This window comes from Physcomitrium patens, chromosome 7 (assembly GCF_059467195.1).
Source record: "Physcomitrium patens ecotype Gransden chromosome 7, ASM5946719v1, whole genome shotgun sequence".
NCBI classification, from domain to species: domain Eukaryota; kingdom Viridiplantae; phylum Streptophyta; class Bryopsida; order Funariales; family Funariaceae; genus Physcomitrium; species Physcomitrium patens.
The window spans coordinates 7,540,008-7,563,485 of NC_143416.1; the positions used below are offsets into that span (position 1 = coordinate 7,540,008).

The 23,478-nt window shown below is 32.5% G+C and overlaps 2 protein-coding genes across 8 annotated transcripts; one reads left to right on the top strand and one right to left on the bottom strand.

Annotated features, from left to right (window-relative positions):
* Positions 1–9,922: 9,922 nt before the first annotated feature.
* Positions 9,923–14,578, top strand: LOC112284954 (pto-interacting protein 1). Of its 6 annotated transcripts, none has more exons than XM_024525370.3 (9): positions 9,923–10,358; positions 10,634–10,801; positions 11,563–11,710; positions 11,953–12,209; positions 12,498–12,624; positions 12,963–13,236; positions 13,560–13,692; positions 13,874–13,960; positions 14,089–14,578. In XM_024525370.3, the coding sequence occupies exons 3-9, from the start codon at positions 11,623–11,625 to the stop codon at positions 14,221–14,223; spliced, it is 1,101 nt and encodes a 366-aa protein (XP_024381138.1). In that variant the 5' UTR covers positions 9,923–10,358; positions 10,634–10,801; positions 11,563–11,622; the 3' UTR covers positions 14,224–14,578. The 6 variants fall into 6 exon arrangements, with proteins under 6 accessions (XP_024381138.1, XP_090107997.1, XP_090107996.1 ...); XM_090251871.1 differs by having other exon boundaries at positions 10,640–10,801; XM_090251870.1 differs by having other exon boundaries at positions 9,923–10,121; positions 10,629–10,801.
* Positions 14,579–17,853: 3,275 nt separating this feature from the next.
* Positions 17,854–23,356, bottom strand: LOC112284955 (uncharacterized). 2 transcript variants are annotated; one of them, XM_024525374.3, is made up of 6 exons: positions 23,013–23,356; positions 22,170–22,223; positions 20,308–20,403; positions 20,039–20,074; positions 19,265–19,344; positions 17,854–18,313 (listed from the first exon to the last, which is right to left on the bottom strand). In XM_024525374.3, exons 1-6 carry the CDS (start codon positions 23,077–23,079, stop codon positions 18,170–18,172), a joined length of 477 nt encoding a protein of 158 aa, XP_024381142.1. In that variant the 5' UTR covers positions 23,080–23,356; the 3' UTR covers positions 17,854–18,169. The 2 variants fall into 2 exon arrangements, with proteins under 2 accessions (XP_024381142.1, XP_024381141.1); XM_024525373.3 differs by having other exon boundaries at positions 19,973–20,074; positions 23,013–23,343.
* Positions 23,357–23,478: the final 122 nt, after the last annotated feature.

Below are 23,478 nucleotides of genomic sequence, written 5' to 3' on the forward strand. Positions count from 1 at the left end.
AGTTTTTTATTTATTTTATTTTATTAATAGTTTGTTTTTTGCAATATATGATAAGGCTCTCGATTTTTTCTAAAAACCACCTCTTTAGATGGATCCAAATGTATTCTAAGAAACAACACTATTCATGTTATATATTATAAATAATATTCTTTCTAGTCTTTTATTTTGAGGACTTTGGAATATTTTGTTCTACAATAGAAATAACAAAGTGAGACTTCTAGATTTTAAACAATCAAAAGATTTAAAAATTATAATTTCTTACCTTGTCTCTTAAATTTAGAGTTTCAAAGCTATATTGTAAGATGTATTGATTCTAATTAGGATATTATAAAAAAATATGACTTTGTTTAAAGTTGATATATATATATATATATATATATATATATAATCTATTTAAAGGATAATATCTTCTAAATAATTTTTGATAATATTAATTTTTTATAATTTTAATTTAAAATATTAAGATTAATATAGATTTAAATAAGAGTGTATTTAAACTAGGTATATAAAAAATTTTCAAAAATAAAAAAAATAAATTAGGTAGTTTTTATTTTTATTTATTTTAAAAATAATAGTTAGCAAAGGTTTTATAATAAAATTTGTAAGGGCACTATCTTGACTTATTACTTTTAAAATTCTTAAAAAATAAAATACGTATTGAAAATGACCATATTCAATTGCAAATGCAAATAAAAAGAACTTCAAAGAAAAGATTTGAATTTTTATAAAAAATTAAGATAAAAAACTAATTCTAACTAATGTTTTAACAAGAGACTTTGTTATATTTAGAAAATAATAAAACTTATATTTTTGAGGTTTATGTATCTATTATCTTATTTATCTTTTTATTGTATAGCAATTAGATCCTAGAAAAGCTTCTAAAAGAAATCATTAGAACTTTAATTACATCTAAAAGAGTATAATGAGTTTTAAATGGTTATAGAATGCTATAGAAGTTTTTTTGTATAAATTTCAGAAACTAAAAATTGTTCAAGAAGTTTATAAGATCTCTAAAAGATATGTGAGAAAAAAGAAAGAAAGAAAACTCCAAAATATTTTAGAAGATTAAAAAAAGATCCAAAAGATAAATAAGATTTGATTTTTATTATGAACTTGTAACTTTATATCTTTTTTTAATAATAACTTTTATATTTCATATTTTGATATAAATATTTTTTATCTTAAAAAAATTCTTAAACTAGCTACTATATTTGCAGTTTTGGTGAAAATGAACTTATTCTAAAAATGACCTCTTATAAAGTAGATTCAATACTACCAACTTAAAAAAATAGATGTGACAATGTGAAAGTTAATTTATATAAATTTTTTAATATAATTTAAGAAATTATCTTGTAAGTTCTGTAGTTACCAAAACTCTTCTATTTAGTCTTTGTATTAGCTAGTATATATATAGTGATAAGAATAAATTCATTTTGTTCTTGTCAACAAATTTCTGTTTATTTTAATTTTAATTCAAATCTCTTTGGTTTCTTTGTATACAATGGTAGTTTTCTTAAGTAATTATATATTTTATAAATATAATCCTTTATAAAATTTATTATTTATCTATAATTATTATTTTCTATATTTATATATTTTCTTAAACAATTTAATAGTAAAGATTATATAACACATTGTGGTTGATATTGAAATTATTCAAATAGAAAATTTTAGTTCTTGAACTTTAAATTTGGTAAAGATTTTTTAAGTTAATATTTTTAAGTTATAAATATAATATATATATTTTTTAGTTTATTAAATTAATTTTTTTAAAAAAAATTACTATCTAATATTTATGTATTTAAAACTGAAAAATAGCTTTCTTAGAATTTGCATTAAGTCTTAAAAAATGAGTAGTATTTACAAAGATGCAAAATAGCTTATTACAAATCAATAAAGTTGCTTAATAAAGATATTAAGACAAGAATTTATAAATTTTACTAAAATGATAATTATTATTTTTAATATATATATAATATTTACCTATTATATGTAACTTCTTTAAATAAGATATTTTTTATAAGAAATTATAACTTTCTTATAAAATTTATTATCTTAAAAGTTCTTATAGAATTTATTATTATTATTATTATTATTATCTTTATTTTCATTTTTTATATTAGTTTATATATTTACCTATTAAAGAATTTTTCAAATAAAAGGTTATTTCTAAGATAGAGATTTATATTAATCTCAAACTCAAAGCCAAAATTATTTCGAAATAAATAAATTCTAATGAGTGCTTTAAAATTAAATTTATATATTCTTAAAAATGTAATATACATAAATCCATTGAAGAACAAATCTAATTTTAATAAAAAAAAGTTTTTAATTTATTTTAGTAGAAATATATAATTATACTTCTTATTTTAAATCAATCTCTTTAAATATTTTTATATGTTTTGTGACTCTTTTGGAAAAAAAAATTCATATAGTTAGAATTCTAAAATATTGCACAAAATCTATAAAGATATACAAAAATCTATTAGATGAGACTATTACTATTCTTCTAGCATGTTTATAAAAGAGACTTACTCTACTTAAATTGCCTTATATTGCATCAACAATTACACTTTAATTTAACTGGAGGTTGTTGACAATTCGACTATAGTATTTACCAGTATTTTAAGTATGACACAAGATATTGTCTCTACTTGCTTTAAAAACTTGGTACAATTCAAGACTGAATATAATACTTTTATCAAGAACTATGGCGCCTAATAAAAATGGAAGTAAATAATGCAAACAAGAATAGCGGAAAGACTTTACTAGTGTTGGAAAAGAAATTAAAAATAAATCAGTAATTTTAAAAATAAGTCACTAATATTGTGTTTATTTAAAATAGTTGTAAATCTCTAATTAAATTGAATTAAAATTAAAAAATCTAAAGAATCTTTTTTATAAAAATAGAATCACCAAAAAATAAGAAATGTTAAGATGATTTGACAAAGTTTGTTATCTCATCAATTGGACTAAGTTATAAAAGCAATTTCAATTATAATACCAACTGGCGAAAATTTAAAAAGATATATATCTTCTTTTTTAAAAATATTAAAGAGTTAATCAATAATTAAAGATTTTTATCCTTACTATTATTTTTAAAAAATTACTCTCAAAATTACTCTTTATTGGTTATTAACAACAAGTTTTTTTTTTATTATTTATGTAAATGCTTTTATAATCTAATTTGATTAAATAAATTTGACTTAACTTATTCATCTTGATGAATTAATATTACTTAATTAAGGAGATTGGAATATAATTAGAATAAATAATAAAAAATAAGTAGAACTTAAATACTAAAGAAAGACTAAATATAAAATTGAAATGAATTAGTTTTTTATTTAGTTTACAAGGTCCTAGAATAGTTTTAAAAAGAACTAAGAATGATTATACGATAGATAAAAACCTTCATTGGTTAAAAAATATGATAGAGTCTAGTTTGAATGAATGCTAAATCTTAATAATAAAACTTTAAGTTGAATTAAAACTTGTAAAATTTATAAAAGTTTTTAGTATTTAAGCATGTTACAATAATAAGAAGCATAAAAAATAGAACAAAAGTGGAATTCCATTTTTTTTTATAGTAAAATGTAGCTGGAACTTTTTTTATTTAAAAGCTAGTTGACAACCATGAAGTTACATTTGAAAACCAAAAAAACCTCTTAATGTACACATAGTGTGTTTTATTTTATTTTCTTTTCTTATGCATAGAGACTTGACTGTTTTTTCATAGATCATGATCAAAAAAATTGATTCAATTTATTACAACTCTCAATTTGACTATGAGCTTTTGCAAACAATAAACAATTCATATATGACTATTTGTCATAGCAGAAGAAATTGCAAAGGAGCTTTGATCTTCTTTAAAGAGTAATATTCCTTTAGAAATTAATTAATTAAATAAATAATTAAACAGTTGAAGGGATGATATACAATTATAGAGGTTTTAAGTACTTTGTATAAATAGATTTACAAAGAATGATCTTTGATATGGTTATAACTAAATTTAACAATTGACTCAATTTTCAGATCAATCTTCACCTAAACCTTTTGTATTAAATACATATTTTTAAAATAATAAGGATTTTAATATGTACTATATCTAAAAATTAAAAAATTGATACAAATATAAAATACAGCTTAACACAAATTTTATTTTGTTTTATTTTATTTAAAAATATTTATTATTTTTTATTTTAAAATAAAGTAAATTTCGTACAAATTAAATTTGTTTCTATTGAATAAGAATTCTGTAAATTAAAAAACTATAATAAAATTAAATACAAACATGATTCTTTCTTGTTTTTTCTTTTTCTTTTTCTTTTTTTTCCCTTTTTTTTCTTTTTCTTTTTAAGAAAGAATGAGCATCATAATTAGTCCAATAAATAAAAGTGTGTGTTAGTTTGTTTTTTTTTTTAAAATAATTTTCCAATATTTTTAGGTGATCAAGAAGAAAAAATGATTAATTAATTAATTAATTAATAACTTAATAGTTAATTCGATACAAAATTATGTAAATCAACTAAATTCATGTTTATTTATTGCATCAATTGACACATATGAATGAAAAGATGATGTGAGAAAATTAGAAGGGGCCAAGAAAAATTAAAATGATACAACATTAATATTTTAAATTTAGTTTTTTAATTAATACCCAATCGACAAGAATTACAGGGGTTATAAAGCATGACAATGGATTGAAGGGTTAGGTGAATGGTCGGAGAACAGTATATCAGTCCATGGAACCTCAAATACTTGGAAGCATAAAGCGACTCAGTACTCCAAGCATTTGTTAGAACAAAAGATGATGAAGTCTGATGGCATTTGATAATAAAAAACCAAAGTGGCTATGAAGAACTTCCTCATGCTAGTATGTTGAAGGAGACACGGAATCTCTATGCATTCCCTGAAGGATTATAATTGAGGAAGAAAATATAATAGAAGTTGAGTGTGTGTGGTGGTGGTAGCTTCTCCGTGGTAGTTTCCTTCTGAGGAATTCATGGAATTAGTGAAGTATTGTTGAGGTGCTGTTAGAAATAGATGTCGTACATGTGATTCGAGCTCTTTGAGTTTGATCCTGAATCAAACCTCTCCAATTTTGGATTGGAATACTGGTGGCCATGAGAGCTCTCTATCATGTGCTGGGTTGCTGGTGGTGCCTTTCCTGGCTACTTTTTACGCCGAGTGTAGTGCGAATGCCTCCTCTGGTCCTAGAGATGTGTTCAAAGTCTACAATAATCCAGCAGGATCAAGATGATACAGGCAGCACTGCCAGTGACGACGGAGTACATGTCATGAAATCGAAAAGTCTAACAATCAAGCAGTTTCTTCACAGTCACGAACTGGGTGTTGGTCCAGAAGAGTTGCATGACCGTTGTGTTGTTGCATGCAGGATAATGATGGAGATTTAGGATGCAGACGACCATTCTGAAACTGTGGGGCATTGTCACGGAGGTGGACATGCGGTGGATGATCGCTTCAGAAGAATCTGGTTGTAGAAGATGAAGTGAGAACCAAACTTGATGCAGAGTAGAAGGTTGAAAGCACTGCAAATGTCGCAAACATATTAAGATTCAACACACGGCACTCGGCCTGCGACTTCAGCGTTGAACTCGACTTCTGCTTGTAAGAACTGCTTCATTGACGATGATGTAATCCATGGTGAAGATCTAGTATCCTTTGGCATCCAAATGAACTTGCAAGGTTTCCACGAGCCCGACTTTATGGAGATGACTACTCAACCGATGAACATGGAGAAGGCTGAGTCTTTACAGTTGAGTTTGAGGGAAAGATCGTCTCGGAGATTAGGCGTTGGTTTGAGAGATAACTGGGACAGTTTCCAGATTCTGAAGGTGGATAACAGTCTCGATCAGTTCGAAGACGGAATGGGGCGATTTCTTTGTGATAGAAGAGAGAACGTCACAGACTCACCGACTATTGCTGTCGTCGAATTCATCATCTCAATCCGGTGTCACTATCGACACCCTGAAGCCGATTGAGGTCATGGACAAAATTGACGAGCATAGAACATGTAGAAAGGAGGGAAATGATGAAAAGGGCAGCTTCTTCGTGAGTTTGTTGCCACTTTTGATGACAACAAATGGGGATGGAATGGACCTTACCTTGAAAAAGCGGAGTAGTGTCGAGATTACACGTCATGCCAAGCTGAAGTCGTCATGACGAGCTTGAACAGCAAGAGTGGGGCGGATGCATCAGAACCGAACGCCGAAATCGCAGATAGAGACCCAAAAAACCAAGAAGTGAAGCCCTCTCATAGATAAATCCGAACAGCCTTATGGATGAAAAGTCCAGGTGCAAGAAGTGTGATGCACACTGAGGGATGCGGAGGAGCAGCGGAGAGAGATCACTCTCTCACACTCACACACACCCTCTCTCTCTCTCTCTCTCTCTCTCTTTGTTTGTTGTGTTCCTGCAACTAGACATGTAGTGCGGAAGGATAGCGGCTGCAGTGACCCGCACCGGTTTCTTCTAGTTTAACTATGACTGGGTAAAGCAGGAAGTGTGGCAATTCATCGACAACGAGCTCAAAGATTCCGTCTGGCTCCTCGATCTCGGAGCAGCAGCAGCTCAAGGAGAGCGGCAGTGCAGGAGCTAGATCCTCCGCAGTTGGAGTGCGGGTTCATGAAGGCTGGACTTCGATTCCAGGATTGTTCCAGGACACATAGACTGCGCTCCACTTGCTGTCTGCGCTGTACTATTCCAGGAACAACAACATCAGTTGCAGCAACTGTTGCTTGTTTGGTGAGGTTCGTTGAAGGATATGTGCTACAGCCCCCATAGTTGGCTGGCCTTCCCTTCCCCCAAGCTGCCGTTCGCAGCACATGGGTCCCTGTTAGTGTGTGTTTGTGAAGCAGGAGACATGGAAAGGTTGAAATTGTCATCGCTTGAAACAGTCAATACCTTTGGGATAAATGTTCGTTGCCAAGGAGTGCGGTTTGGCTTCTTCTACGCTTCACAAGAACCAGGTTGTTAATGCGTCCTTAACTTGGAGGTTGTTGCCATTTCCCACATGTCATTCCTAAACTAGTTAGTACATCCCATGTAGAATGGTTTGTAATTAAGATTTGCAACTTGATTGCAGATTTTATTTTTAGAATTTGGTTTCTGGGTTTATTCTTATCTTTTCAAGCTTGAAAGTGCCTTGTTCTTCATCAATCATTTGGTTTATAAAAGAAAAAAAAGTAATGTACATTTATCTTATTTATTTTATTTCATTTTTTTGTTTGTGATGTACTTCATGTGTCGTACTTTTTCTACAGGTTGAAGTTTAGGTATCTCTTGAATAATGAATGAATCACTTTAGTAAGTCAAAATAATTGTCAAACTAATTTAAGACAGGCTTAACAATGACAAATAGTAAAATATATACCAAATATCTATTAGTAGATTTTTTGGTATTTTTTTAAGAATAAATCTAGTATCTCAAAAATGCATAGAAGTACTCAATTCTTGAAATAAATGATAGATAAGATGCCAACAATAAATGTTGTCTTACATCTACATCCACAACATCAAAGTAAATAGAAGCATCAATAAAGATTAGCATGCTAACACTTAGTAAAATATGTTGTAATTTAGTATTTAGAACATTTAAAAAAATATATTAAATATTAAAAATAAGATAAAACAAATCTCTAATATTATATATTGATATTATTAATATATTTAATATTTAATATTTAGTATTATTAATATATTAATATCAACATATTAAATATAGTTGATTATCTTGGTATTCAATCAATCTATATATATATATATATATATATATATATAATTTAAATGGTAGCATTGTTCTTAAGTTGTCCTATATTCTTACCTTGGAATTACCTTGAAAGAGACTATTATTTTAGAATTGATAATAAAGTATCAAAATAATGTAATAATTTTTATTACCTTAGACTTTTAAAAATAAATCCATATTCTTGAAAACAAATTCTTGAGATTAATATATAGAGGTTCATCATAATCTTATTAGTTTATTAAATTAATCACTAATTTTGCAGATAAAGTGGATTTTATATCAAGGAGCACAAGAAAATGCATTAGTCAAAATATAACTTGTGCTATTGTAAAAAAATATTTCAACCAAATTTTTTATCTATTCTTGCATTAATAATGTCAAATTAATTATAATAATGTAAATTATTAAAGTTTGATATTATAACTTTCTAATTTTTTTTACATATCTCTAATATTAATAAAATTAGTTCTCAATAGCAATAGCATAAATTATTTTGAAATAGACACAAGAAAAGATGTTATATATAATGTTTTATGCATGAATTTAAAAGCAAAGTCTAAAAAACCAACAATATTAAATCCTATATTTATTGCAATTCTCTCTACCAATATATGAAAAAATTCATCTCTCATTTTCATTAAAACACATATGGCCTAATAACAAAGTTTTCAAATAAATGTCAAAAGAAGATTATAAAGATGCTTCCACCAAGTATTTTTTTCTATAATTAACCTAATAAAAAAATACCTACATTAAATAAGCTTGAACATGTATTAGCAAAAATTCAATCTCTATAGATATTTTGGTAGTACCAAATCTATAAATTGGCTAAAATGATATTTTTAGGAGAGCCAAATATATGATACTTTTAAAAATAATTAGAGATTATTATCCTTTAATATGACAATTCTTTACTGTTTCAGAATAAAAATAAATTCAGGTTTCATTTGCAGAACCCTACGTGAAGATTAAAGCCATATCATAAAATGACGTATATGTTTAAAAGCATACAACTCAACGATGAGCGCACTTAATTGATGACAATGTATGACATGAGTGGAAGTGGAACAACCCATTTGTAAAAGGAAGGAAGGAAGGAAGGAAGAACGAACTCCATATCCAAGTTTCATGGATAATGTTTTGTGATGAGAAAACACACACCCCCCTTCCTGTACATCCCGAATGACTTATTCATTCGAACGTGCATCGACGACAGCTCCAAAGCCTATAAGTCCGATGGTGAGCGAGGCGGTGAAGAGAAAGAGAAGCTAAAGAGGAGAGAAAGGGAAACTCCTCCTCCTCCTCTTCGGAATTTACAAGTTGAGGAAAGGAAAGGAAAAGAAAAGGGAAGGAAGGAAGGAACGGAACCGAAAAAGAAAGGAATGAAGGAAAGAATGAAAAGGAAGGAAGGAAGGAAGGAACGGAACGGAAAAGAAAAGAATGAAGGAAAGAATGAAAAGGAAGGAAGGAACGGAACGGAACGGAAAAGAAAGGAATGAAGGAGATGGATGTCAAGGCAACAGGCAGGCAGGACGACGTAGACTCCCCCCCTCCCCCGAGGAATGAGAATGTGGACGTGGCAGGGCGGTACCGGGAGCCAGCCGAGCAGCCCGGAAACCACCAGACGATACAGCGGAGATAGAGAGAAGAGAGAGAGAGAAAGGGAGGGGGGTGGCAGGAAGGCAGGTGGGGGGGACAGTCTGGCAGGAGAGGAGGGAGAGAGGGGAGTGCAGACACACCACCACGGCGCCCCCCAACGGAAAGATATCACGAAGCCGACGGACGGACGGACGGACGGACGGACTCTTTCCTTTCCATTTTCTTTTTCTTTCTGGTCGCAGCAAGCAGAGGGCAGCACAGGGGGGAGGACGAAGAGGGGGGGTAGAGGAGGGAGCGAGAGAAGCGGTCAAGAGTGTGGCTAATCTCGCGTCTCTCTGCCCTGCCCTGCCTCTCTTCTCGACTGCACTGCAATGACTGCCCCGCCCTGCCCTGCGCAGACCGACCAACGCCAAAGCCAACGCCAACGCAGGGCGAGGGGTGTGGCCAAGCCAAGGGACCATAGAGACAGAGGCAGTGGGAGAGAGCCCTACAACGCAAGCAAGCGCGCCAGGGGAGACCCAGACCTCCTCCGTCATTTGCCGCACAAGCACCACCCTCTGCTCTCTCTCTGCTCTCTGCTCTCTGCTCTCTCCCTCCCTCTCCCTCGATCTGTGCGCACCTCCCCTGCTGTTGTTGCTCCTCCTCCTCGCAACTCCCCCTCTCTCCCTTCCTTCCCTCCCTGCCTGCCTCCTCTTCCTCCTCTCCTCCTGCCTGCTCCCTCCTCCTCCTCGTCTCCGTCCCGTCTCTGCTCCAGGTTTGCAGCCTTCCCCTTCCTCTAGCTTCCGTCTCTCGCCGCTATTTCTCCTCCTCTCCCCCCGCCCCCCTCTACGATTGTTCTCGCTATGGCTTCTACGTTCCCCCTTGTCGCGTTTGCTTGCAAGAACGTCGCTTATTCTCCCATGCTCACCTAGCTTTGCCGTTCGGTCGCGAGTGCAAGCGCGTCTTGCTCAGATCCGCGTTTTCTGTGCTCGCGTTTTTCAAGGTTACCAAGGTGGTTCCGGTCGTATACCCTCAGGATAATTTTTTCTCTACTCGTTGCAGTGTATCTCTGCTTCATTGTCCTATTTTATTGGTCCAAGTTCGGTTGATTGGCGCTGGTGATAGACACTTGTGTATCGTTTTCGATCAGAGCCTTGGAGCTACTGTTCCGCCTTTACCGTACGGAACTTTGTTTTTGGTACATGGTTCGTAGGCTGCCGTTTGTCGTAGGGCTTTCTTCCTGCGACATTTTCGAGGGCGTACATTTCTCATACTCGTTCAGAGCAGCTGCAGAGAATTATACGGTGAGCGACGATTCTACGGGGCGTGAGAGGAGTTCGCCCAGGTGTTAACGGCTCGCAAAATCATAGAATCATCAAAAGGAATTGTCTAGCTGGTGGATGACTTCCATTTGAAGGGGTGTACTCATGCTGCCTATTTATTTTGCAGCGGAAGGTTCGTAGTGATGAAAGCTCTTGTTTTGCGGATGTCAGGGTCTCTGTCGATTGCGAGAACTGTGTTATGTCTTTTATTTCATTTCAGCTAAGTGATTTTCGAAATGCCGATAACCAACATTAATGACGTTAATCAACGTTGTCACCATTTATCAGCATCAAGTTCTGGCGGTAGTGATTACGTTTGCCGTTAGAATTAATTCGGAAGTCGGTGCGGAATTCATTTGCTATTTTGCAAGAATTGCTGGATCGCTAGTCTTTATCAGGGATACCTGCTTAACTGTTCACCGCAAAAACCTGTGTCGCGTGATGCTAACCACGAAATTGTGATGTTTATCCATACTGTTCATTCTTCGTGATGCAATTTATTCTTTCTGGGAATATTTGTAATTAAAGAGAGCTAGTAGATTCTGAAAGCGTTTCTCAAAGTAGTTTAAAATATGGACGTTCAAAGTTCTGGGTCCTTCCTCATTGCAACCGATTTTGGATAACGGGATTTTTGCATAAGATTCCCTACCAGGTTTTTCTAAGGGGCATCAGGACACCACCCTCTTCATCACCTTGCCGGTCAGGGTCGGATTCAAATTGTTTGATAATGCCGTTGACCCCTCTGAATAGCGCTTATCAATCGGTGCAACGGACTTCAGTGTAGATGCTCTTTTAGTCCGAGAGCCTCGAGGACCAGGGTTGTGATTTGGGGAGCTGGAATGTCTTCGCACTCACGTTCGTGTTCTGAAGGTTTCGAATCTGCTGCGCTTGCAGGGCATGTGAAGAAGCTGGTGTGCTGAAGCAACGTGCGCAGTTTTGATTTTGGGATTAGAAATGGGTTGTTGGTGTTGGCCCGACAAGGAACCCCACAATGAATCTACTGATCCGCACAGTCATTACCTTCCTCACAATGGAAACATGGGTAAGTTGGTGTCAGCGGATACGTCTTCCATCTTTTACAGTTAATGAGTTACGCTTGTGTAAGTAGGTGAGAGGTTGGACTCGATTTCTTCTCTCAATGCGGTTTCTGGGTTGTTTTCTTCTTTCAATGCAGTCGCTATTCTTTTCCGCCAAACTCACTGCGATGCAATGTATCATTTCATCACTCTGCGTTCGTCACAGTCCTATGAGGGGAAACATCTCACAATCCATGATGTCTGTTAGGTCACCAAGGTATGTCGGGATCCACTCCCGGCGAACAACCACAGAGGACTGGGCAGGGCCCTACCAGGGTTCAACCTATTTCTGCTCCACAGTTGTCTCTCGATGAAATTAGAGACTGCACAGATAATTTTGGTCCAAAGTCTTTGATCGGGGAAGGATCATACGCTAGGGTATATTATGCATCCCTTCCAGACCGCGTTGCTGCCATCAAAAAATTGGACGTAAGTTCCCAGCCGGATTCGGAGTTTCTTTCGCAGGTAACTGATTCTTCTCCCAAACTCTTACTCTGTCAAGGTTCAGGATGTTTCCATTGGAAAATTTGGATGTAGTCATGAAAGTATAATAACGTAGGTTGGGAGTCCGATACTGGAGTATCTGTGATATCACTCACTCAGGACCAAGACCCCATGCGTCACCCGCTAGGTCATGTTGTGCTAGTGCCGGAATGGACTAGGATGTGTGTCAGTTCTTTGTCGCCTCTTTCACTGATTTGTGTAAGTGCGTGTTCCAAGTTCGAGGCTGAACGTGCCTTCTTGAACGTGCAGGTGTCACTTGTTTCCAGACTCAAGCACGAGAACGTGGTTGAGCTGATTGGATACTGTCTGGATGGGCAGCTGCGGGTGCTCGCTTACGAATATGCTACCATGGGATCTCTGCACGATATTCTCCACGGTGCGTGCTCCGATGAATAGCAGAGAGTAACCGATGGACGACTTGCAGTAGGCACCTGTGAAGTGTCGAATCTGATTTCGTGAACGAGCAAGCGCGTGTAGTAAATGCTGTTGTTTGCGCAGCATAATCTAGTCCTTTTTCTTCATTTCCCTCTTTTGAAGAGGTACAAAGAAGAGCCTGTTGGTGTGTTCACTTTCCGGATATCGTGGAAGTGATCATACGGCGGTGTTCTTCCAAGAGTGTGGAGTACTGAGTACTTTGTCTGCTTGTACCTGGAACGCAAGGAAGTGAGAATTGGTAGCTGACATGGGTGGGAACTTGAGATTCATGACTTGCAGGACGGAAAGGTGTGAAGGGTGCTCAGCCCGGGCCAGTGTTGGATTGGATGCAGCGAGTAAAAATAGCAGTGGGAGCTGCCAGGGGTTTGGAATATCTACACGAGAAGGCACAGCCACCTATTATTCATCGGGACATCAAGTCGAGCAATGTTTTGCTGTTTGATTCGTATGTGGCAAAGATAGCCGACTTCAACTTGTCGAACCAGGCGCCCGACATGGCTGCGCGTCTACACTCCACTCGTGTTCTTGGAACCTTCGGCTACCACGCACCGGAGTGAGTTTTCTAGTCGGTGTTCATAGTATGTAGTATCATTGGGTGCTTGGTAGTTGGGATGGCAGACAAGAATGGAAACAATAGTCGAGTTGCAGCAAAGAAGCGAGGTTATAGACGCCAAACGTTGTGTGCTTTGAATGAACGCGGTTACGGTTATTTGTCCTACTGCATGAAGCAAGCAGTGCTATGATACAACGTGAAACCAAGCGCCCAGTTGGAATGGTACTCACGTTGTAGAGCAATTGGGAACGAGTGCATAGGTTTTGGAAAAAAATGACGTGATGAGCTTGATTTGAAGCACTGACGCGCTGGTTTGTGTTCAGGTACGCAATGACGGGCCAGTTAACTCAGAAGAGCGATGTGTACAGCTTTGGCGTGGTACTTTTGGAGCTTTTGACAGGAAGGAAACCAGTGGATCCTACGATGCCCCGCGGGCAGCAGAGTCTTGTTACCTGGGTAATGGATCAATCCGCATTTCCGGTGCAATTGTGATGTTGAAGTAGTCGTGCCTTGCAGATTTGATATATACCTGTTGTGCTTATATTCATTTAATTCGTGGTGAAGATGACTAAATTCAGTTCCAACCTTCACAACAGTGTATTCAGAGGACTGTAACTTGCTGTGTTTTCACGTGCAGGCCACACCGAGGTTGAGTGAAGATAAGGTGAAGCAGTGCGTGGATCCAAAATTGAGGTCGGAGTATCCTCCAAAGGCTGTTGCCAAGGTCAGTTTCATATCATGTACTTTATAGAGCTGTAAATATAAATACGATGTAGTGGAGGTATGCTTGCCATGTTTATATTTTGTTTTGGAAATGGTGGTAATGGTTTGTTTTTTTAACCTGAGTTGCAGATGGCAGCTGTTGCGGCGTTGTGTGTCCAGTATGAGCCAGATTTTCGCCCCAATATGAGCATTGTTGTGAAGGCACTGCAACCGTTGTTGTCAGCAAGACCTGCTCCTCAAGGAGGAGGGTATCAAGGAGAATGAGTGGTGTAGGCCGTAATCACGTAGCCAGTCTGAAATTTCTCTGTATGAATTAGTGAAGACCTCAATTTTCATGTGGGGTCTTTGGATTGTTTTGTGTTAAGTTGCTTTCAGATTCTATTTATTGTCAGCTCATAAGAGACAGACTGTAGCAGGCTGTGCTGCTTCAGTTGGTGCAAGAAGCTTGAGGTATGCCTTCTAGTGTCTTATATCTTAAGTGATTTTGATGTAGGTTTCACAGGGAAAATTGTTTGGCTGAGAGATGGTTTTTTGAAGCTAGTATACACTGAGATGTGCTGTGTGTGCAATGGTTGGCCACTTGTCATTTCTATAAATATACTCTCTCTTTTTCCATGCAGTGGATTGCAATCGTCGAATGTTGTTTGTAGTTCTTGAATGTTCGGTCAAGTTAAATGGAAGATTCATTTGAAATGTGTTCCCTAACATGTTGACATATCTCGAATATGCTGGAGTAAGAAACCATTTGGATATTTTAAACCATCTAAAATTGTTTTAAACTGCACGATTTCAAAGTATTTCCATTTTAGAGGATATGTCATCAGGTGATACCCTCCAGGGTATTTCACCCTTCGATCTTAGAAAGCGTCTCACAATGCATTCAAGTCTTGAAAGAACTAGTTTACATAACCTTGACTACTGGAATACTTTTTTCTGAGCACTATCTATCCACTTCACACCATACTTCGCGTGAAGTTGACGAAACTGACCTCCCTTCTCACATTGCACAATGGAATGAAGCATAATATTCTAATCTTTCAAGCACGTTGCAGCATGACGAACATTTTGACTGAAGAAATTGTCCAGGTGATTTGATAAGAATTTATGAGCCTATCATTGTGGAAAATAAGGTGTTGACTTACTTGAATTCAATCAAAACGAAACGATGCATACAACTAATTTTTAGGAATTTGTCTCCAGTTTTATCACATCATGGTATAGATCTAAATGAAATGTTTAGAGCTAGTCTGGTTTTTCACTAATGTTTCTTCAGTCTGAGGTCTGGAAATAAAATACCTCTGTTCTGTGGTGATGTTCTTTTGGCTAACTGTTTTTGAGCGCAAATGAATAGAGATTAGATTATTACCAGTGAGGCTCACCCAACTTCACTCGGACTGTTATTTTAGGCTTGAGGCATGGGCCCTACAGTTAACCCAGCATATGTATAATACTTTAGTACGTTGTATCAAAAATAATGTTGAGGCAAAATTCCTTCCTCAAGGGGTACGTGTCACCAATATTCGACACCAACTTGCTTTGTACCATTTTGTTTCAGATATATTCTTCTATATCGTTACCTTTAACATAAATCAAGATAATACAGTATTTTCTTTTCTTTTTTTTCTTGGATAAAAAAAATAAAAATAAAAATAAAATGTTCAAGGCTTTATAAATATCCTTGTTAATTATATTGAGACAGAGTTAAATCTATCTGGCTCTTTATTACAAGTAGCATGTTCCAAAAAGCCATTGATTCCAAGTCTTAGCATGGTGATTACAAAAACATATGAATTTCATAAATAATGAAACAAATTATATTGGATCTGCCAATCTATTCCCACACTTCCACATACTACAAACAAAAACTTGAAACCCTTTCATGCACATACAACCATTAAACCAATCTTCAATTTTTATCGATTAAAAAAACATACTAATGAATTAACTAATTAAATTTTGTATCAATGCCCAACTCATTTTTCAGTGCACTATGTCTGAGCTATCTCTGGAATAATTCAAATATACTTGAAAAGTTGTAATATGATAATATACGTGCATAGTGAAGAATGAGGAAGAAATCTTTCCACTACGATTTGGTTCCAGCAGTGATTAATCACGTGTGTGTGTGTGTGTGTTTGTTTGTTTGTTTTTTCCTTTTTTATATTGTTTCAAAATAATTTTAAATACGGATATGATTATTCCTTTACTAGATTTGTATGCAAGATTATGGAATACAAATTTGTACTGAATATTTAACAGTTCAAATACGTAGTCTGAGGTATACTTCTTTGAAAGAATTATACGATAAAAAATACATTTGTGAGTTGCTAACAACTTTGGTTTTATTATTTTGATGGTTTTTGTTGTATTGGTTTTACTATGTTTTTTTTTTTTTTTTTTTTTTTTTTTTTGCTTGCTTGTTTTCAGTTTGTCGCTTATTATTAAAATGTATAACGCCACAATACATTTCACTTTTAGTGACTCCAAAAGTTTGTACTGCATATAAATATATTAAAAATTTATGTCTGTTAATATTCATACTTTTTAAAATGAATATAAATGATATGGGAAAAAAAACATTATTTATTGCTATTTACTTGAAATACAAGCAACTATGTTATTGAATACAAAATTCAACAAAAATCACAAACAGTAACAACCATAATTGCTTTTAAAAGCAACCAATTCATACAAAGTTTAATTACTGTTAATGTTGAACAAATCATATGCATCATTTAACATACTCAGCTTAATGCAAAGAACAGAAATTGCATGTTGAGTACAAAATTTGGGTAAACAATGTTCTACACAGCAAATACTCAGTTGGACTTCTAATTATGTGCACTAAGAAATCATATATGTATATATATATATATATATATATATATATGAATTTAAAGAAAATCAGTGACCATATATATTAGGTAAAATAAATCAAAATATATTACATATGTAGGAAAGCATGTGTTTGTGTTAAATGGATTATTTTGAAATGTTGAAGCAATAACATCATCAATAATGTACATAACATTTGTGAGGCTACAAATGTGACTTAGTACAAAATTTAAAGAAAAATATCTATTATTAGATTAATATATCTTTTTATTTAAAAAAAATATCCAGAACTAAATTAAATCTGGAATCAAGTATTAATCTTCCTTGTATTTGTTAAAATATTGATTATATGTTTATAAACAAAGGTCCATGTTAAATAACTCACTTTTAAAAAAAATTAAAAATTAATCTTTTTTTAATTACACCAATTAAAGCTCAATAGTTTATAAAAGTATGTTCTTCATTACTTACATACTTTTTAACATTAAGTGATGTTGGGATTTATTAACAATGATTTTAAAATTATATCTTTCAAATGAAAAATATTTGAAGATATTAAATATTTTAAACATATATTTACAAGTTTTTGAACTCTTAATTTTAATTTTAAATATTTTATTTAGTAGCACCACCCTTTGGTGTATACAATAAATAACTAGCATAGAAGACCTTCAGTTTGCTTCAAGAATAATATGTTAAACAAGTCATTGGAATGTAACAAAAAAAAAAATAGTACAATTTGGATGAATGCATGTAAGCATAAATGGAAATAAAGATGTCTGGATAAATAAATCCAGACAACATCAGATACCTCTTCATTTAATGCTAAATAAAAATGCTTAAGAACTTTGTTCACATTAGCAACTATGAATAGCAGATTGTGCAAGTTTTAGTTAATGCATAGAAACCACAGCAGACACAACAAGAAACTTGAGAAGCACAAGAATACATGATAAATTGGACAAGCTCTAGTAGATATTTCCATCCATCCTTGCATCACATTTATCCACTTTGTTTTTATCTTTTGTGAAATAGAAGTGATTCAAGATGTAAACAAGATTTTGGTGTGATTTTCTGGGTATTAAATTTAAGGTCCAAAGTGGAAATTTTATATGTCACAAATAATTATGAATCATCTAACAATCAAAAAGCTTGGGTTCATTGAATCACCAACTTCATAACTACAAGCACATATTCATACATACAAATTCAACTCTATAAAATTGTGATCCCACAATTGATATCTATGAAGTAAATAAATAAAAAGAGTAATCATAGGAAGGTCAAAGGATGGTGTTTAATTTATAACTGTGATCAATGTTGTGTTTTGTTTTGTTTTGTTTTTTTTTTCATTTTTCATTTTGTAGTTATGATGTTATTGAATCTCCATAATGAGGCCAGGTCCAATTCCATTAAAAAATTGGCCAGTCCAAGAGTTTCCATCCTTGTCTTTGTACATTCCATCACCATGCATCTTATTCTCAAGCCATCCACCCACATATTTGGCCCCATTTGGCCACTGTTCATACACCACAATGTTCACTAAATCGTTTATAAATTTTAGAACTTTTTTTAAAGACTATGTATATATAGAACAGCAAGTTGTATCAAAATATGTGCATATGTATCAATAAATAAACAACATGTATACTATATAGTTTTTAAGTTCCCAAACATTCCATGTAAAAGAACAATTAATGTTATGTTATTTTTTAATTTTTGATTTTCTTGATAAATCGAAATCTATGGATGTCTGTTGTTCAGGACATGAAATGCTAATTTGCATAAATCAACAGAGTTTACTTTTATGTAGGAGATCTAACAAAATATCATAATATAGCATCAACCAATTATATGCATTTACACACACACATATAAATATACATATATATATATATATACACACATGCAAATGCACAAACAATTTAGCAAGAAGTAGATTGAAATGATTGTGAAAATATATTGTTGGGAGATAAGAGTAGGTTTTGAGAGAACAGACATTGAAATGATTTTTGTATCTCAGTGTATGTATATAATTTCTTGATGAAAAAATATATATATATATATTTAATTTATTTTATATTGTGTTTATAAAGATGCAATGAAATTACATTTATTTAGAAGGCATTAAAGAGAGCAAAATAAAGATATCAAATATACAACACGTCAACATAATGATTTCATATTTGAGTTAAATACATAAAACTATATAATTCATGTGTATCCTCAAAAATAGATAATAACCACACTAGCTATTATAATTTTTTATTATATATATATATATATATATATATTTATTTACACAATTTGAAAATATAATTTTTACAATGAAAACATGACAGATATAAGTTTCCATAATCATATATATATATATATATATAGAGAGAGAGAGAGAGAGAGAGAGAGAGAGAGAAGGATTAAAGATATAATGACCTTCACTAAACAAAGAATAGGATGTGTGGATTCAAACCATGTAAGTTCCAAGTCCGGTATACACATTGTTATTCCATTGTCCATCATATGATGCTCCACTCTCATACTTGAAGCAACCTATTGTCCACCAAATCATGTTCAACACTTGAACTTGTTACAGTTTATTTTTTTCCTTTTTCCTTTTTTATTTTTTAAAAATGTTTATGACTATATCCTGTAAAATAATGTATCTGATATGGTTTTACACAATTCAAGAAATCATAATCCTGATCTTAAAAATAAAGGACATGGAAGAATATCCACTGCTACCATACACCAAAATGTTTTTAAATAAATAAATATGCCAAAGGATTAGTAGGTCCAACTTTGAGAATATTATGTCAGTACAAAGTCTGCAATGTATGTGTGTAAGTGAGTTAAACAATGTTCATAAATTCCATACCAAGTATAATCAATTATTATCATTTCAACTTACATCATGTATCTACAGTAAATCAAATTATTATCACTTAAAAAAAATTAAAGATGATAATATTGAAATACTAACTTGCAATGTGGACTTTATGATTACAATCTGAAAACTTACATCTATTTATTCATTGTGCTAAACAGTAAAAACAAAATGCCTCAGCAGTGACCCAAAAAAATAATTTTTTAGACATAGACATTTTTTTAGTGTAGATTTTTTTTAATTTAAACTAAAGGAAAAAATAATGTGTTATATCCTTGTAACCAAGAAACACACCTTGACCATGCATTTTGTCATATTTCCATTCCCCATTATATTGATAATTTCCATCAATGTACACACCTTTCCCATGACGTTGCCGATTTGGCCGCATTTGTTCTATGAGTTCAAAACACGACATTGTTTGTAAAAAATAGTAATAATAATAACAATAATAATAATGTTCAATAAAACAACCTTATTCCTCTTCTCTTGTGTTTTGTTTGGAATACCTCCTTTTTTATAACATATCATGGGTATTCATAATCTTTTATTCAATGGGATTCATCTCCAAAAAAAATAAAATTAAAAAGGAATTTTCATTAAAAATGTGGAACTCCTCACTCACTCACCAAGTGGGGGATGAGGTGGAGCCCCCCCTCCAGGTGGAGGAGGAGGAGTGGCCGGGACCCCTTCGTCCACCTCTGCAACCACAACCCAATCTCCCTCTGTGCAACCCACGTCAGCACTGCCATGTCAGCTCCTTGGCACTGGTTCATTTTTAATTCATACCAAGTCTTTCTTTCAATTGGTACATTTTATTTTATTTTTCTTTTATAATTTTTTTCCCTTCCCTTTTGCAGTTGCCACCTCAGCAGAGCTTATTTAAATCCAGTACTAGGAACTCTTTTTGCTGAAAAAGTGTCCATGCAGTTTTGAAGCTTTGATGTGATTTTCAAAAAACAACTGATTTTGAAAAAATGACCTTGTAAAAATTCAAACAGCTGTGATTAAACATTCTTTCACAACTTGTGCTTTTAGAATAGATAGATATGTATTATCTTGTAAAAAAATAAGTATATATTTTTTATTTACTTTTACTTGATTGAAACTATTGTTTATACTATAAATATACCTCTAAAAAAGTTATGTATAGTGAAAGTTGAAATGAAGTTGTTGCTATATGAAAAAAATTAGTTTTTAGTTTTAATCAATATCAATGGAAATAAAAATAATAATAGCAAATTAAAAAAAAAAAAAAGAAAAAAAAAAAAGAAGAAGAACAAGAAGCACGGCCTACAATTTATCATAATCCTCAGCACGTAAATCTTATAGTACTTATGAAGCATTAATGTTTTTGTAAATCAAAAGTTTTCTATATGAATGTTCAATGTGCATTTTTATATAACATTCATCATGATTTTAAATCAAAATATGTCAACTACTTAAATATAATTTTATTATTTTGCAGTTACAAGATTCTTAATAGAATAACAAGTTTAAGTACATCACTAGACAGCATTATTTCTACTTCATGTTTTTTTGACTTATATTGAAAATTATCCATACGCAAATTAGATATTAATAAATTTTGTTTAAGTACAAGCTTAGAATATAAATAGAAAATTGTTAACACTAAATCCCCAATTGATATTGCTATACCCCATGATCTCTGTGTAGACAACTAGCTAATAACATGTCTCTTTCTTTTGTGCATTTCTTCCTTTCTTTGCTTTAAGAAAGGGGAGTGGTTGAGAGAGAGATAGTGAATAATTTATGAAAAAACAAGTTGCAAGCTATTTTTAAAATATATATATATATATATATATATATATATATATTTGCCTTAAAATTAGTGTAACTAAAATTTTGATTTTATTATTATTATCATTATAATTTGGCTACCAAAAACACACAAAAATACATTTTTTAATTCATTCTAATCTTGGGTCAATATTGGAGTTAAATGTTAGACTCTCAAATGCGCCCTAAGCATAGAAAGTCTTATAGAGGGTGCATGGGGTGTAGCAATGTGAAATTGAAATATAGCATTAACAATTCTCTATAAATATATAATTTATTAATTAATTATCATTAAAGAATTAAAATAATTGAATATGTATTAAAATTTGCTTAAAACAATGTAGATAAAATTAGAAGCAAGATTTTCAAACATACAAATCTATCTACTCCAACTTTTGTGACAAAGAATGGTTTGGTTTGAACTTCATCAAATATAAGTTCACAATTAAGTCAAAACCTTGTTAAAATGTATTTGTAATTTCATATCAGTAAACTTGTTCATGTCATGCAATCACCATAATGAAAGATTGTACATAGAATTTTCAATGTAAATTGACACATTTTTGCAAGATAGAAAATTGATGGTAAAAGGAAAAAAAAAAAAAAAAAAAAAAAAAAAATTGCATCCTAATTAATACATTGCCTTTTAAATTTTTTAAGAATAAGTTCATCTCAAGTAGTTTGGGCTTACCATATGTTGCACCAGTTGGATAAAAAAATTTCCCAGCTCCTGAGATGCATTCTCCTGTTACATTCAAAGATTATAATATGAATTATAATATGGAGGAGTTTTATGATAACAATTTTCATGTGCTTGATAATGTGAATTCATTCGTCAAATTTCAAGAGGACATAATGTGTCCTATATATATATATATATATATAGCTGTTTGGAAAATTTTGAATAACTTTATTATTTACATACAAATCTTGAGTAATCAAATTTGTATAATGAAAAGGAAATGGGTACAGAATTTGATAATGTGTTTTGAGAAACACTATTAATATATAATTAATAAAATGCAATGATTTTTCAGGGATTTTCTTTTCAAGTGAATGATATGAAAAAAATGTTTAAGATAAAATCTCTTGTAAATACAGTGTGAATAAAATGTTGTACAGTAACTACATTATAATCAAACAAACACAAACAGTAATCTCTTGATATTTAAATTCAAGTTTTGGTAAAAACATTACAGTCTTGTAAAGTGTTTCTAAAGCTTGAAAACATCATGTAAATACTGACATCAAGTTTAATACTTGAAAACTATATTCAAATCTTATTTTTTGATATTTTATCAGAACTCATCCCAAAGATATTAGGGTTTTGTGAGGTAAATAATCCCTGAGAATATGATGTCAAGGAACAGGGCATGACTTCCAAAGAATCAAATTATAGTAACAATACTCATACCAACTAGCATTTAATCCTCACTCTATGTACATGATTACAATCCTATCTAATAAGAACAATAATAGAGGTTGTTTGAAAGGATTTTTTTTTAAATTAAAATTAAAAACATAGTGACATTACCTTCAGATTTATTTACCAACACGTTGGAGACTATTGGTTTTTTGTTGGGACCTTTTTTGGCAACCATGGTTGTGAACAAGACTACAAATCAGCTTGTGCTGCCATTCTTCTTCTTCTTCTTTACAAATTTTTGTTGTTATTTTAAAACTACATCACTTGCATTCAACCTTTAGTCATACTTCCATTGGGATGATAAAAATAAAAAAGTTCATCCACCAAAGTTAGGTTCATGCCCACAGCAATTTGGATGCATTAAGATTTTTAAAATTTCAATATGTGAATGTCTTCAAAATACATTTATTCAAAGAAAATTATTGAAGAATTATACTGTTATTTAATTTTAAAATTACAAATTATTAATGTGAATATATCACACTGCAATAAATAAGAGTAAAATTGAATGGTTTTACTCACAATATGATGCATGCAAGACATACATTATTTTAAATATTATTATTATTATTAT

Excerpts from the sequence above, each read along its gene's own strand:
- LOC112284954 (XM_024525370.3), top strand. The coding sequence starts at position 11,623 with ATGGGTTGTTGGTGTTGGCCCGACAAGGAACCCCACAATGAATCTACT. Across the intron at positions 12,625-12,962 it reads TCTGCACGATATTCTCCACG|GACGGAAAGGTGTGAAGGGT; the intron begins GTGCGTGCTCCG and ends CATGACTTGCAG. Across the intron at positions 13,237-13,559 it reads TTCGGCTACCACGCACCGGA|GTACGCAATGACGGGCCAGT; the intron begins GTGAGTTTTCTA and ends GTTTGTGTTCAG.
- LOC112284955 (XM_024525373.3), bottom strand. The coding sequence starts at position 23,079 with ATGGTTGCCAAAAAAGGTCCCAACAAAAAACCAATAGTCTCCAACGTG. Across the intron at positions 20,404-22,169 it reads TCCAACTGGTGCAACATATG|AGGGAGATTGGGTTGTGGTT; the intron begins GTAAGCCCAAAC and ends TGGGTTGCACAG. Across the intron at positions 19,345-19,972 it reads TGACAAAATGCATGGTCAAG|GTTGCTTCAAGTATGAGAGT; the intron begins GTGTGTTTCTTG and ends GGTGGACAATAG.